We start from the raw sequence: 16,282 nt of genomic DNA on the forward strand, positions 1-16,282 counted from the left end.
TTCTGGAGGATCAGAAATGCCAGACTAAATCCAACTTATGATGGTTTTAAGGAATACACAATCACTCAAGGCCATTTGTGTGCTGGGGTTTTAGCTGGGAGCCTTGGTCAGGTGCTGTTCCTAAACTGTTTGGGATTACCTGATCCCTGATCCCGTACTCGTTCTTATTACACACACACAAAAAAATCAACACATTCACACAAACTGTACCGCTAGATTCCTTCACAGTGTGCTCCCCCTGTTCAAAATCTGATTCTAAGATTGCTACCGATGAAAGAATTTTGTATGAATAATAGAAAGGCCTCACAGAACCAGACTACACCCTGCATTTAGAGGCCCATCCCCGTCTTCTAAACCATTACCACATTCTCCTCCCTCTGTAACCACACACACACGTGCTGCACTAAGATGTTGTTGTGATGTGTAGCGTTCAGTGCATAGCTTCTCAATTTGAATATTGTATGTTTATCATTGACTGTTAACTTGACATTTATAAAAATTTATTTTTTCTCTTTCCACAGGTGATAGTGGACACTCCCACCAGCCCAGTCACCAGTGGCCTACCCTTATTTTTTGTGATCACAGTTACGGCTATCAAGCAGGTAAGACAATCCCTAATGAAGAAGACAAGTGTTGATAATAAGCAAATTGTCTCCTTGTATGATGGGAAATCTGGTGAATTGCTGGAAGAAGAATTATTGATGTTTTTTAATGCTCGATGCATCAAGGAGAAGAAAAAGTTCATAATAGTTTAAGGTTTAATAGTTTAATTAGTCAACTGAAAAAGAATCAACAGCAATTTAAGAAAAAATTGAGAGAAAACCATTTCAAACAAACTCAGTAATAATGAAATGACACCAACAAAATTAAAATGACCGGAAAGATGTAGGCTGAAGCCGAGCTTATGACGCCTACCCTTATCACATACAACACTCTTCTGTAGTCTTGAATGGTATATCCCAATTACCTCTGTCTCACTTAGAGAGACTAACAGACAATGAGACACAGAGACACTGGGTATTTGTATGGCCATCTAAGTTATGAGTAATGTCACAGCTATCCTAGAAACAGACAATGAACTGTTGTTCATAGTGAATAACATGTGAGTATGACCTGTGTACAGAGGCATGCCTCCATACTACAAAGAAACCTGAAGCCCAAATAATACAGGAGAAAAATACCTAAAGTCGACCGACAACCAATCACGGCAACGAGTTGAGTGCAGCAGCACAGAGAAAAAGATAAAATGTCTGGAAGTACTTAAAGAGCAGTTGTTCTTGTTGTTGTCTTCTGTTCGAGAAAATATTCTGTCAAGTTCATTTAATTCTGTCTTGATAGCGGATTCATCAGACCATGCCACATCAGCGGCAGTCATGTTGGTTGCTCATGAAAATGTTTCAGTAGCCCTCTCCGCAGTCATCGTATCAAAAAAACATTTCCAAGAAGGATGGAACTGTGTATCAGGGAGCAAATAACATGAGCTCACTGATTGGTCTGGTTTCCAGGCTAGCCCTGTCCTCATTTCCTCATTTTATCTGTGATTTCATTACATCCATCCTCTCCATGTATAACACAATAAGTCCCCCCGCCCTCGTAACTCCCTTGCTGTGATTTTTGTATAAAGTATGTGACTAATACTCTCTTGGGTTTTGTATTAATGTGCTCTGCGGGTGCACAATTCTGATTGGGGAGAAGTCGAGACAGGCTCTCTGGGACTGAGAGTGGAAATGGAGAGAGAGACAGCGAGTCTATTACAGTGATACAAATTCTCAAGGGGGTTGTCTGTTTCTCTGACACTGTTGCTGCCACATCGCAGCTTTAAATGTATTGTTTTAGGTTTGGCTTCTAAGTTAGAACAAAGGTGGGTGGACTTCCTTCTGTAAATATATGGGGCTCACTGATAGCGCTGGACCGCCTTCAGCCAGGCTTTGAAGTGGGACACCAAGGTGGTCTGTCTGACCCTATTAGTCCAACTGGAGTGAACTGAATAGTTCAACTGACCATCCTTGGACTGCCTCCCCTCTTCCCTCCCTCCTTTTATCCACCTGGCATTGTTTCTCTGCATCAATCAACCAGACTTTCTCTCTCCTCCTATCACCTTTCCCAGTAATCCCGATATCTGGCTCACGCTCCACCTTGGCACACACTGTGGTCTCCCTCTGCATCTCTGCACCATTGCCCCTATCTCCATCACTATCTTAAAGTACTTATGAAGTCTACACTAGGCTTTGTGCCTTATGCTGCTGCAGCCCCATGCATTTTCTTTTTTTACCCGACTCAGAGTTATTTCATGGTTTACAGTTCCACTGTACTGCTGGAACAATTCTGCTGCTGCAGGCAGTCTTTTTTACAAAACGATTAATACCAAATTTTAAAATTATAGGATGCTTGGTTGATATTGGCTAGAGCTCCTGTCAATCCTTTTCTGTGTATATGGTCTGTTTATGTACTTATGTCAACGTGTTAGCTTTTAATATACCACAGATGCTACAGATTTTGTACTTTTTGTTGTGATTTAATTGTGACACACTTGTGATTTTGAAATGTTGCCATAGGGATATGAGGACTGGCTACGACACAAGGCTGACAATGAGGTGAACAAGTACCCAGTGACAGTGCTAGAAGATGGCCGCAGGATACGGAAGGAGAGTGAGAAGATCAAGGTATCATTCAGACGCCACATCTTTGCTTGATCCACTAGAATAAATATTTTCCTTAGAGACATGGCTAAAGATGAGACGTTGGCAGCTTAGCATGACTGACTTGTGAATATTTACCCAGGGGAAAACATGCTCTATCAACTGTACTGATTAGATGTTCAAACATGGTTGTAATGGTAATTAATTCCTACAGAGTGTGCTGGTTATTTCTTCGATCAAAATGTCTAACACGTATTAAACAATATTTTTCATCCTTAACATGAGCCAAATGACTCCTAGTTGTGTGAAAGGGCAACTAGTGAAACTGACTCCATTGAGAACCAACATCCAGCTGTCAAAACCAAAACAGTCAGTGTGGACAACTGCTCTCATCACAGGAGCTCACACAAGTTAACTGTCAGTTACCTCCTAGTGCTAAAGGGTCAAGAGCTCAAGAAAACATTATTTGAGCAAGCCAAATAGAGCCAGCGTATTTGTTTTTAGTTGGTAGAACGAACCAGAGCTGAAAGCTGAGCGAATATTCACTAGTGTTCAGACTCCGCAGAGATGCTCATTCTGCTCTATATCGTAATTTATGTTGTAGCATGTATTATATGCTAAAACATTAGCCACAATAAGAAATTGGCAATCATGTGCTAATAATAGAAAGTAGAAAGAAGCAAACGGTGAAAAGTATTTACAAGAGATGTTTGGTTGCTTTTGATCAGGTTGGAGATGTTGTGGAGGTGGAGGAAGATGAGACCTTTCCCTGTGATTTGATTCTGCTGCAGTCCAGCCGCGATGATGACACATGTTTCGTTACCACTGCAAGTCTGGATGGAGAGTCCAACCATAAAGTAAGATTCACCAAGATCTACTGTTTTTTTTGTTGTTGTTTTTTTCATAACAATATGATTCGGTAGCAATTTTTAAAAAGTATTTTCATTAAACTTTTTGGTCCTAGAAGAATAAACATAGACCATAGATCATAGATCCCGAAATTTAGATTAATTACTGTTAAGACTTTTTTCATAAATGTTATTGTAATTTGGATTTTGAGAAGGGAAGTGGGTAAAGAGGAGCATTAATTCATAGTTTCTTTGTCAACTGTTATTGCATAATTTTAGTCTATATGTATGTGAAGAGATAGTGAACTAAATTCTTCAAGTTTTTCTCTGTCTATTTCCAAAGAAAAGTGCGTTGCTGCCTTTTTTTGTCACAATATCTGGGAATATTTTGTATTCCGATTTTTTGTTATCTCTTTGAATGATAGGTAGGGGAAAACTAAACTGACCCAAGTTAGATCATGCTCACAGCTCACACACTGTCTCTCTTTGCCTTTTCCCCTTGTCCAGACACATTACACAGTGCCAGATACCGAGAGGAATCTGGAATCTCTCAACGCCACCATCGAGTGTGAAGAGCCACAGCCTGACCTTTACAAGTAGGCACTCATCATTCAGCCCCAGAGGATTTACACCACAGGAATGCATCGCCTGTGGTTTGTCGGCAGTGGATTAACGCAATGCCAGTTGAAAATGTCCTGAGTTAATCTAATCAACTGCGTACACCGTGTTTGGTTGGTGTCATAATTGCATTGGTGCAAATTGGGCCTGGTATGTCCAGTTGATTCTTATTCACTTGTAGAAATCTCAGCTCAGTCGATAGACAGCCTTTGGCTCCCCCTTTGGGCAAGGAGTTGAAATATTGTCATTTAGAATAGAATTCGGCCTCAATAAAAAACAGATAGCGGTCTACAGGCTGATAACCAGTAATTAGGTGGTTCCCAAATCTTTGAACTATTTATTTAGGTCAATGAGTACTGGTGAAGTAAATAAACTCAGCCTGAACGTTGATACCTCAGGTTTAACCCTCTCTAGTTTTCACAGATTGAATAATATGCAAAACAAATGACTTACTTTATGTGATATTGTTCCAGATTTGTTGGCCGAATGCACATCTACACAAATAATCAGGAGCCTGCGGTGAGGTGAGAGCACTCATGCACAACCATCTCAGATTTTAAGTGAGAGCAAAATCAAAACACAGTTGTTTAAGCACTCATTTGTTTCCCTTTGCATCACCAACAAATCATTATTCCATTGATCATTCATTGCAAACAAGCATTAAACAATTAAAACAGGCTGGCGTGGCTTCAGCCACTGTTTCCAAAGCACTCCACTCCCACAGGCATTTATCATTGACTGTTTTGTAATGGCCATATCAACAAAGGCCAGTGTCCTTCTCACGAACGATGGGACTGTTGTAAGGCCAGGCTGCAGTCATACAGTGTGTTGTCACTATGTATTTTAGAGTGGATGCTAAATTGCCTGCCAGGTTTCCATTTCGAAAAAAGGTGACTGAGTGTGGATTGCACAGGTTCTGTTTGACTAAACTGTCTGATGTACTGATATTGTGCTCAGGTCTTTGGGCCCAGAAAACCTACTGCTGAAAGGGGCAACTTTAAAGAACACTCAGAAAATCTATGGTGAGTCAAATGATATTGACTTTATTGGAATAAATTACAGTATATAAGTGAAGATGGCTCAGTATCTAAAAAGCTAGTCCCTCTTCTTTTTCTCTCCTCTGTCTTTCTCTAGGTGTTGCGGTTTACTCTGGCATGGAGACAAAGATGGCTCTCAACTACCAGGGCAAGTCTCAGAAACGCTCTGCTGTGGAGAAGTAAGAAAAGGTGTAAACAAGTTTAAAATATGTGACATATCTTTGGTACTCACTAATGATATTTTTTTAATTTTCAGGTCTATCAATGCGTTCCTACTTGTTTACCTTTGCATACTAGTGAGCAAGGCCCTAGTGTGCACTACACTGAAGTATGTGTGGCAGAGCAAGCCCGGACAAGACGAGCCTTGGTACAATGAGAAAACCCAGAAAGAGAAGGACACCAATTTAGTGAGTGCACATTAACATGCGTGTCCAGTGACCTGTGATTCACATGTCTGAGCCCAAACAGGTGTGGGTATAGAATACACAGTCAAAAATATTTTTTATTTTAACTTTCTTATGGCTATTTTTTGATACCGCAAATCATCTTCTTAGATGTTAGCGACTGAAAGGGAAATAAGTGGAGTAATGCATGTCTGGAGCTCCACACGGAGATCACCATCTGCTGTGCGAAGAATATCTAATTGGTCTTGCTAGCATTGCATCAGTATATTACCATGTGTATAATGGTCAATACTGATCCTCTGGTGGGTTGTGCTTCTAACTTTTGGGAGCACAGCACCTTATCTCGTATTAAAGCTGTTTTCATGCCCTTGCCTCTTAAACAACATTAGTAAAACTCCTCTCTGCAAAATGGCGACTGCAGACCTATGGTGTGACATGGTCCATTTCACTTGCTGTTAACCTTCTGCCCCAGCCCTCAATGAACTGTGAACACGGCGATACAACATTGTGATTGCATCATGTTTTGTTGTTTGGATAATGTAGGATTACTGAGTCCCAACGGAGGCTCTGTGCATTTCATGCATGTGGGGTGCAATGTAGGTAAAGGTCAACCCTGCCAGCAATTTTTGCCTGCTTGCACTGGCTTAAGTTGAAGATTCAAGTGCTGAAATATCTGATGACTAGATGCTATTGTTCATCAATGTGATTTATTGATTGCATAACACATTGTATATACAATTATTGTAACCTAATGTGAGTTATGAGTATGACAGAATATTGAGAAACAGATCAATGTGCTCCAACCTCTTTTCTTGTCGGATGGCTCCTGAGTTTTCAGAGGTTTTAACAGATTATAATTACATTGAAATATGTGCCTGTCTTCTCCTTTTACCAACAGTACCTTAAGATGTTCACTGACTTCCTGTCCTTCATGGTGCTCTTCAACTTCATCATTCCGGTCTCCATGTACGTGACGGTTGAGATGCAAAAATTTTTGGGATCCTTTTTCATCACCTGGGACAAGGACTTCTTTGACCCTGAGATCAAGGAGGGAGCACTGGTCAACACTTCAGACCTCAATGAGGAGCTGGGACAGGTCAGGCATTGACAATAAGAAATAATGAAACATTTAAATGGCAGAAATGTGTGTCATTGGGGAACTGCTTCCTGTAAACTCGGCTTCCCCATGAGTCACAAAAAAAAACGTAATTCCTTTAATGAACCTTGCCATGAAAAGTCCTGATTATCGAGGAATGGCACACTTCACTGATATGAGTCCATGGAAACCACTGAATAATGTCTTCTATGATACTAGTCAGCTGAGAGAATAACCCTGATGATATTACCAAATATGTGTTAAAATGTACACATTTTCTCAGCTGTGTTCTTGAATATTATGCATGTGTGATTTATAGAACAACATCTAGCACTGTCACATTCTGACTTAAAACTGGGTTTGATAAAGTGGGAGTGCCAAACGCCTACCAGAGAGAACACTGCTGTTGTATGTCATACCCACAGAAAACCAATTATATAAGACGTGAATATAAAAGAAAAATATTTTTTCTTCCCTCAAAACTAATACAGTGAAATTGATCATTTAATAATTTCCTTAATGTAAGCGTCTTTTCAATTTTAATACTTTATATGTTCAACAAGAAAATTATCAGGTAACATGGAGTCCTACCAAAATGCTCAATGTAAAACATGAGCTGCTTATAATAACATTAGATCGGGCGTGCTTTTCCCAACTTCTCCTCTATTTTATGGCACTTCTAGCCAAGACAGCGCAGCCATAGATCAGTCTCACTTGGTTTGCGAGATGATATCTTCAATCAAAGCTTATGCTTTGTTAAACTGAGTAATGCACTGTAATTCTCCCTGGAAGTAATTGCCTTATCTTATTGTTAGAACCTGTTAAATGGGCACCTGCATTTTTATGGCCTCGGATGAGTCGGTCATGTGTTTTTATCACACTTCCTGCAGGTGGAGTATGTCTTCACAGACAAGACCGGCACCCTCACTCAGAACAACATGGAGTTCATTGAGTGCTGCATCGACGGCTTCCAGTACAAGTACCAGGACGCAAGGTCCGAGTTGGACGGATTCTGTGTCACAGATGGACCCGTGAACAAACTTCAGCAGAAAGCTGGCAGGGTGGGTGTCGTGGTTTCCCTCCATCTGTTGCAAAAGTTGCACAAGCGGCGACATATGGTCATTACATAGCTCGCTGCTCAGAAAGACCCTTAATAGGTCACACATGTAGTCTCGTTTGACATGTCAGCATATGCACTCAGCATGGAGGGGCAGCAAAGTGGCTGTGTGCTTTTGACATGAGCACCTGATTACACTTCACAGACTGTTGCACTTGAGCATGTACTGTGTGTTGACTAGAAGTAATATAATCAAATGGTTGTTAATCATGTGCTTCATCCCAACTCCTGCTCCTGTTTACGGCTCCACGTGCGGCTGTATTATCAAAACATCATTTATTAATATGAATTATTATTTAGACATTTATTTGAACATTAACATGATTTATTTTATTTTAATTTAATGTTTATATTCATGTTCATGTGGTGCTATTAGGAGAGGGAAGAGCTGTTTCTGCGTGCCCTGTGTCTGTGCCACACAGTCCAGGTGAAGGAGTCTCCAGAGCAGGCTCAAGACCAAGTGGACGGACTGACGGACCAGGTGGATGATTTAGAGGTGGATGGAGAAGTGCCTTATCCATCGCAGGAGCAGAGAAGCTTTATAGCCTCCTCACCTGATGAGGTTGCCCTGGTCAAGGGTGCCATGAGGTAAGAGATGGGCTATTATGACGTAAGTGAGTTGAAATCATGTTGTAACAGTTGTTAAAAGAACAAACAAGTCTTTTGTATATGAATGAGACAAGTGCATTTTTAAATAGTTGTAGATATACATTTCTTTGTATAAATGGCTCATTTCTGATGTTTTGCCTCCATCTGCAGGTACGGCTTCACGTTTCTGGGTCTTGAAAGTAAATCCATGAAAATTCTCAACAGGAACAATGGTGTTGAAATGTAAGTCTATATTTACATATGCAACCTAGTCATAATTTCTATTTACTTATGCACTACAGCTTTTGTTTTAATTTCCATTGTGTACTTCCCAAAGGTATGAACTACTTCACGTGTTGAACTTTGACCCAGTGAGAAGGCGAATGAGTGTCATAGTCAGATCCAAATCAGGTGAGCTTGAAAAGTACTGTCAGCATTATTGCATGGACTTGGATTTAGTGCACACTGACCACACTGTAACTGTGTGTTTTTGTCTCTAGGTGATACATTGCTCTTCTGTAAGGGAGCGGACTCTTCCATCTTTCCCCGTGTTAGACAGGAAGAGGTTGAAAGGATACGCATGCATGTGGAGCGTAATGCAACTGTGGGTGACATAAGAAAATTCACTCTTGAAATCTAAATAGAAAAATGAATACTTTTGATCCAATGGCCGATTTTAAGGTAAGATTACATGGATTTTAGGACAAATTTTTTCATGCCTGTTTTTTTTTGTGACATCTTCAGGAGGGCTACCGCACACTGTGTGTGGCCTACAAATGTCTCAGTGCAGAGGAGTACGCCCAGGCAGATGAAGGACTGAGGGAAGCTCGACTGGCTCTGCAGAATAGAGAAGAGAAACTCATGGCGGTTTACAACCAAGTGGAGACTGGGATGAGTCTAATAGGAGCTACTGCCGTCGAAGATCGGTGGGTGCTCACACAGCATGCAGTGAAATGCAGCTCACATGTATGAATCTGCTGATTGCCTTGCATTTTTTCTATCTTTATCTCTATCTGGCATGCTTCAGTTGTCCTTCCTTTTTTTCCTCCATCTGTACCATGATGTTTTGGTGTTGAAACCGTCTTGCATAAAGAAATCTGGTAAATTGATGGGAGGCCAAAATTTGCAGGAGTCAAAGATGGCTCAGTATCTAAAAACCTTCCAGAAAATACATTGATCACGCAATCCAATATTAAAAAAGAAAAAAAAAACAGGCAGCAGATTTGTTTTAGTGTTGAACTTAAAAAGTGCATTAACTACCACCAAAGTGATGGATCACTTTATTGCATCAGCATGAATCAGTGCACTTCATCTGAGTGCATTAACTAACACCAAAGTGATGGATCACTTTATTGCATCAGCATGATCAGTGCACTTCATCTGACCTGTTTATGATGCATTATTTACATCTAAGTGTAATTATTGTATTCTCAATCCATTTTAGTAAAATGATATGTACTAACATACTAGTCCGCCTTAATGCCTCAACTCCCCCAAATGTATATGAACTCTAATGTAAATATGGTATATTCATTATAAACAAATGAAACCATGGTGAAGAGAACCTGTTTTTCTCACAGTTATGACCACATTTCCCACAGTCCTCTCTGCATCCTGTTTTGAGGCAATCTCATCCTTGTTTATGTAACATTTTCTCCTCTCCCCCAGGCTTCAAGAGGAGGCAGCAGAGACCATGGAGGCTCTGCAGGGGGCAGGCATGAAGGTTTGGGTCCTAACGGGGGACAAGATGGAGACAGCAAAGTCCACCTGTTATGCTTGTAGATTGTTCCAGAGAAATACAGAGCTATTGGAACTAACAGTGCGCACTCTGGAGGATGGAGGGAGGAGGCGCGAGGAACGACTGCATGACCTCTTGAATGAATATCACAAGAAAGCTGTGCAGGATGCACCACCGGCAAAGGCAGGCGTCACCAGGTCAGTACCCAGATGTGATTTGATCTTATTTAACATAACTAAATCTTACCAATGATTAAACTTTAGCCCACTTCTCTTCCCTCCCACGTAGAAGCTGGTCTTCCGCAAACCAAGACTACGGTTTTATCATAGATGGAGCGACTCTGTCGATGGTCCTCAACTCCTCCTCTGAATCCAACTCGAGTCGCTACAAGAACCTGTTCCTGCAGATTTGTCAAAACTGCACAGCTGTGCTCTGCTGCCGCATGGCTCCTCTACAAAAGGCACAGGTCAGAACAAGCAGTTAGAATGTGGAAAATATTTATTCATTAAAGAATCGAAATAATGTTTTTTAGTTTTTTTTTTTAATGTGCCTTTTCTTGCTCCATCTATAGATTGTGAAAATGGTGAAGAACTCTAAAGGAAGCCCAATCACTCTCTCCATCGGAGACGGTGCCAATGATGTCAGCATGATTTTGGAAGCTCATGTCGGCATTGGTAAGAAATCTCAGGCTGAGGCTGATTCTGATTAAATTAAATGTGAGATTTTGGTGAAGGCATTGTTTACTTACTTTTTCTTGGTGTTTCAGGTATCAAAGGTAAAGAGGGCCGCCAGGCAGTGAGGAACAGCGATTATGCCATCCCCAAACTCAAGCACCTCAAGAAACTTTTGTTGGCTCATGGGCATCTCTACTATGTTCGCATTGCACACCTGGTGCAGTATTTCTTTTACAAAGTAAGAGGAACAGATGCTTTTTTCGCATTAACATTTCATCAGTCCTCCGGCTGTGAATTTGTTTACAGATTCAGCAAAGCCTGCATTTCCCAAACAAACCCACCCACTCTGTTGATTTGAGGATCGTGTGATAAGGAGACACAGATTTGACAGAATTAATCTTCTTAACAAGATGAGCTGATATTTAGGTTCAACCAGGGTTAATTATTTTAAATTTTTTGCTCTTACATTTTTGTATCTACATTATAAGTATGTGGTAACTAAGGAATTCATTTAATTCCCTTTGATGTTTTTTCTTTCAATGTGAGCATATTCTTTGTTTTCTCTGCAGAACCTCTGCTTCATCTTACCTCAGTTTTTGTACCAGTTCTTCTGCGGCTATTCCCAGCAAGTGAGTACGTCCGGAGGCCCTTTGAGGTTCAAAGATGTTCTGAACATGAAAGGAGGCAATGTCCCTTGAATCCACATGTCCTTGTCCTCCTGAATGCCAGACTCTTTCCCTCAGATTGCCCCTCCCTCACTGCCCCTGGAATGTTTGAGCTCTGATTGTTATGTTTATGTACTGACTTGGACTTCAGAGCGCTTTTGAACAATACAGACATATGTTATGTTCTCCCACTGTGGGACGTCGTATGAGGGCATTATGTAACCATGGTAGCATGCATATGCCTTTTGTGTGTGTAGTCACACTGTTAAGAACTCAATGACTTAATACAACATATAAATATATGTAGGTTTATTAGATAACCTGATTACAGTGTGGAACACATGGTTTTATGATCTGTGCTCATGAATCTGAAATAGAGATATCCATATTAGTGCAATAATTTACACGGATACTGTAATTTTTAAGGTAATTGATCATGTTTTGTTATGTCTGTTTGTAAAAGGTGAGGATGAAAATGTAATTATTCATCATGCCACACGGCCTCCAGCTTAGATCTTTCATGTGTCCATGAAAGATGTCTGTAAGCTTGCCTATATGACATACTGTATGTGTAAGTATGATGGTGGTGTGTATGAGTTTTGTCCTCTCCATAATATTAACCCTCGGTTGCCCCATCCCGCCTCCTCCTCCTTACCAACCCCTTGCCCTTCACTCTCCCCTCCTGCTCCCATACTCCCCAGCCCCTGTATGACGCGGCCTATCTGACGATGTACAACATCTGCTTCACCTCTATGCCCATCCTGGCTTACAGCCTCTTGGAGCAGCACATCTGCATTGAGGTTCTGCTGGACAATGCTACCCTCTACAGGTGAACATGGGAACCTTCACTTATCTTTTATCCATTCTTTGCATTGCATTTCAGTTAACTTTATTGCTGTCACATTTTACAAGATTTTTGCCCTTTTATGCAGAAATCAAGCACTGTCACTTTGCACGTCACCTGTGTGATGAAGCATCTGAACACTAAGTGCACAGGTTTAAACCTTGAAAGCGCTTGAAAGATTTCTTTATCTTTATTTTTTGTAAAGGGAGAGTTGTACATATCCCTCACTCAAATATTTTAAGCTTCCCCTTTTAATAGTTTTGATTTTCCACAAAGATACATAGAAAACTTTGCTTGTTCATCTCTGTATCATTATAATTTTTTTTTTTAGAGAGATTGCCAAGAATGCCACGTTACGGTGGAGACCCTTCCTCTACTGGACGTTACTGGGAGTCTTCCATGGTTTGCTCTTCTTCTTTGGCGTTCGCTATCTGTTCAGTAACCCAGCACTGCAAGACAACGGCCAGGTTTGTCCTCTGATTAAATTCACCTTCCAAAGGGGTTGCTATTAAATGTCTTGATTAAGCATTGTCTCCTGTATGCATCTGCTCACTTGTCTTATTTAAATCCAGGTTTTTGGGAACTGGTCCTATGGAACAATTGTCTTCACTGTCCTTGTCTTCACTGTCACACTAAAGGTAAAATACTCCCTCCTCATTTATCTTATCTTATTAAATGGTGCATCATTAATGTCTTTCATATTACTGACTTTGGCAAAAGTCTGTCGGATGTGTAACGTCCTCTGCTGTTCTAGCTCGCTCTGGACACACGCCATTGGACGTGGATCAACCACTTTGTTATCTGGGGATCCCTGGCTTTCTATGTGTTTTTCAGCTTCTTCTGGGGAGGAATCATATGGTTAGTAAAACAAGTCAAGATGACTCGAACTATGCAGTCAATGTAGTTCACCTATTTTTTTTCATTTCTATGTGGTTTCATCCAGCCATTTTAAACCAAAGTGTTCTCTGTCCCGTAGGCCTTTCCTGAGTCAGCAGCGTTTGTACTTTGTGTTTGCCAACATGCTGAGTTCGGTGTCCGCCTGGCTGGTGATCATCTTGCTCATCCTGCTCAGCCTACTGCCAGAGATCCTGCTTGTGGTTTTCCGCAAGCCCCGCGGCCCCAACGCTCGACAGGTGGAGCTGAGACAGACACACACACATTTTTACTTCACTTCTCCATCTCTGTCCCAGATTTCCGATGGGCAACGTTCTATGGATTTGTTGTTAAACTTTTTTTCGCCCTTAAGTGTTCGGTTTTTATTAACCAAGCTCATCATTTATGTCTTTCCATGCGAAGTGAAAAACATGGTTAGGATATAGTTATGGAAGGGAATTTAAAAGTAGCACTCAGGGACACATGATATTAGGGCTTTGATTTTTTGTTCCAATGCATCTTTAAGTTCAGGGTTTAACGTCCTTAGACGTTTTATTTTGAAGGGGCAGGTTTTTTTTACCTCCCACATCTTCCAGAAAATGACTTTCCCAGACATATTTTGTCATTTCAATTAGTTCCTCATGAGACTAATGTGTTTTCCAAGCAGCTGGAAATGTTTGGTTGTATACGTGTGCTTTTGGGTGCGTTCCACACTCTTCTTTTTTTTCTTCTTCAATTGTCTAGACTTGTTTATTTGGGAAAAGTAATAAATCAAATCAAGGTTTTGCACATATTTGAAGGGAGTCTTTCTAAAGTTTTGTACAATTTATACGTGTTACAATGCAAATGGTATGGTTTGGTTTTGCCATTCAACCCATTTTTCCAACTTTCCTTAACCAGTTCTTTCGCGTTGGCACTTAAACACGTTCCTCTTCCTCTGTCTCACCCTCTTTTATCTCCTCTCTTCCTCTCTGGACCTGCCTCCTCAAAGATGAAACATCGCCTTCCTTCCTCTGGGACATCCACTATCTTCATGTTGTCGCAGACTGCTAGCACTCACAGCTTCTCGTGGAGTGACTGAGGTCTCTCTCTCTCTTCCTGTCAGCTCTTATACGTTAAGACTCGTCCTGCAGAGTTTCTGTGTCAGCCGGTCTTGATTGTTTCCTTCCACTACCACTGTTAGACTGCTTCCTTAATAACTCGGGCTGGTGTTCTGTAGCTTTTTACAGTCCCCACTTGTTTGGATTGATTAGGTCAGCTAACTTTGATCATTATCATAACAGGATTGCCATCCTTTGGAGGGGCCCCATCTTTAAACCTTGCCTTGAGCGCTTTCCTGTAGATCTATGTTGATGAAATTGGGAGGATAGTTGCTCAGTGTGTGCCTAGGTCTGACAGCAGTGTGGAGTAGGACCAGGTGTCCATGCTTGTCTGTCCAGATGTATCAGTCAGTCTTCTCCCAGCTGCCTGTGCTGCTCCAGTGCCTGCTGCCTCTGCATGTCCAGTTAGGTGAATGCAGCACGTCGAAAACAACCAAACTCACCTGCATCCTGGATCCTCACCACAATCCCTGCAGGCCACTGCATTTTGTCTGTGCGTGTGTCGTGTTGTACATTATCTGGAGAAATTTGCAAGTATAGTAGCCCTGTATTAATCTGGACTCTGGAGTCCAGGCGTCTGAAAATTATTATTATTGCAAGAAGAAGACAACCAGACTGAATTTCATCATCCACCTGTCCAGTTTTTGAATGTTTATGTTTGCTCCCTGTGTATGTCCGTCTACAAGAGTGAGAGATGAAGTGTGTGTGTGCTTCTGTCAGGGAAGTGATGTCATTGGTGTCTCTTGCCTCACCCTTCTAGAAGGAGCTGGTTCAGTCGAGCGTTGGGGGCCACCAGTCTCCCCGGTCTTCAGCCAGACCCCTGCTCATGAGAACCTTTTCAGACGAGTCCAATACTGTCATTTAAGCAGGTACCAGACCACCTTCAGGCCATTCTAAGCTAATCAAAGACTTTTTTCTCCCAAAAAAGCAGTTCTGGTCCCTTAATGAGTTTTAGAAGAGAATCAAAGGCGTAATGGCAAACCGGTCACATCCAGCTAGACCCACCACGTTCTTGTGTGTTGTGTAAGCTGCTATTGGCTGGCTGAAGAGATGCACCTTTTCTTTGTCACTCAATTTTTATCTCAATATATTTTTAGTTTAAATGGTCAAATGGTGCATTTATTCAATGTGAATGCATCGTCAGGCCTAGTGTGACAAATTTCTAACTGAAGACATGCTTCTTTCAGCCTCCCTTTGAAACCCAGCTTATATTACCTCCTGCATGTTTTTAATTTCAGTCTCTGTGTGTGGTGGTGTTGTTTGCTTTAGGTTTTTTTTGTTGATCTGACGGTGTGACACAACAGAGCTGGTCTGTGATTAAAACTTGTAAAGTGGTGGTTTTCTCATGGTCGTTTGGTCCTGTGTGCACATCCAAACCTGTGCTGGTGGTTGTCATCCACTTACTTTTTCTGAAAATAATGGATGCGATTGTGAGTGCTGAGCTTAGCTCACTGCATGATGTGATGCTTCCTCAACCTTAGGCCGACTGCAGCCGCATTACCCTCTGGGGGGTCGACAGCGAAATAAATGGAAATACCAAAACAGAATATTTTGAAAATTTTAGCTGTTAAATATGGAAAACATTTTAAACAAATGTGATAGATAATCTGAATAGATACAGACAAAATGTAAAAAATGCAATGCATTTTGTCTGAATTTATTCTTGTGATTTATATCATAAAATCCTTACCTTGGTCTCCATGAGTAGATTATAATATTTGCAGTTATATGTGATACTAAATGTCTTTTGGTGTTTCCAGTTGCTTCTCCTGCCCCCTGTTGACGGGTCTGAATGTCTTTCACAATGTCTCCCCGTCACTGTTGACCAGGGTCACATCTGTTGCTTAACAATAGCACCAAGCTTTTTGCCTCGGCTTTCACTGTTTAACCTGCATTTCTATCCTCCCTGTAGCTGTCAGAGGACCGCCTCCTACAAACAGCCAGGTAAACCACAACGAGTCTAACCTTCTGTTCAATGTCCCTGCTCGGCTTCCACAGATCAATAGACATGGATGAAATTGGGAATGTTTCCTTTACTAAT

General features: G+C 41.2%; 1 protein-coding gene across 10 annotated transcripts in view; it reads left to right on the top strand.

The window, feature by feature from the left end:
- The window catches only part of atp11c (ATPase phospholipid transporting 11C), a 38,579-nt gene that overhangs the window by 19,397 nt on the left and 2,900 nt on the right, over positions 1-16,282 (top strand). For 2 of the 10 annotated variants that reach the window (XM_035649672.2, XM_047334402.1), the window contains exons 4-30: positions 522-602; positions 2,556-2,663; positions 3,368-3,496; positions 3,995-4,083; positions 4,579-4,629; positions 5,063-5,127; positions 5,240-5,321; positions 5,399-5,549; positions 6,445-6,642; positions 7,533-7,703; positions 8,136-8,347; positions 8,519-8,590; positions 8,685-8,758; positions 8,848-8,951; positions 9,092-9,273; positions 10,016-10,282; positions 10,374-10,551; positions 10,657-10,759; positions 10,852-10,997; positions 11,329-11,388; positions 12,126-12,253; positions 12,600-12,735; positions 12,841-12,906; positions 13,023-13,126; positions 13,245-13,401; positions 15,002-15,110; positions 16,154-16,185. In XM_035649672.2, the coding sequence (XP_035505565.2) occupies positions 522-602; positions 2,556-2,663; positions 3,368-3,496; positions 3,995-4,083; positions 4,579-4,629; positions 5,063-5,127; positions 5,240-5,321; positions 5,399-5,549; positions 6,445-6,642; positions 7,533-7,703; positions 8,136-8,347; positions 8,519-8,590; positions 8,685-8,758; positions 8,848-8,951; positions 9,092-9,273; positions 10,016-10,282; positions 10,374-10,551; positions 10,657-10,759; positions 10,852-10,997; positions 11,329-11,388; positions 12,126-12,253; positions 12,600-12,735; positions 12,841-12,906; positions 13,023-13,126; positions 13,245-13,401; positions 15,002-15,106 (3,219 nt within the window). In that variant the 3' untranslated portion in view covers positions 15,107-15,110; positions 16,154-16,185. Of the gene's footprint in view, positions 1-521; positions 603-2,555; positions 2,664-3,367; positions 3,497-3,994; positions 4,084-4,578; positions 4,630-5,062; positions 5,128-5,239; positions 5,322-5,398; positions 5,550-6,444; positions 6,643-7,532; positions 7,704-8,135; positions 8,348-8,518; positions 8,591-8,684; positions 8,759-8,847; positions 8,952-9,091; positions 9,274-10,015; positions 10,283-10,373; positions 10,552-10,656; positions 10,760-10,851; positions 10,998-11,328; positions 11,389-12,125; positions 12,254-12,599; positions 12,736-12,840; positions 12,907-13,022; positions 13,127-13,244; positions 13,402-14,132; positions 14,224-15,001; positions 15,111-16,153; positions 16,186-16,282 lie in introns of all 10 variants that reach the window. The other 8 variants (XR_007031448.1, XM_035649675.2, XM_035649676.2 and 5 more) reach the window with 8 other exon arrangements.

This window comes from Scophthalmus maximus, chromosome 9 (assembly GCF_022379125.1).
Source record: "Scophthalmus maximus strain ysfricsl-2021 chromosome 9, ASM2237912v1, whole genome shotgun sequence".
NCBI classification, from domain to species: domain Eukaryota; kingdom Metazoa; phylum Chordata; class Actinopteri; order Pleuronectiformes; family Scophthalmidae; genus Scophthalmus; species Scophthalmus maximus.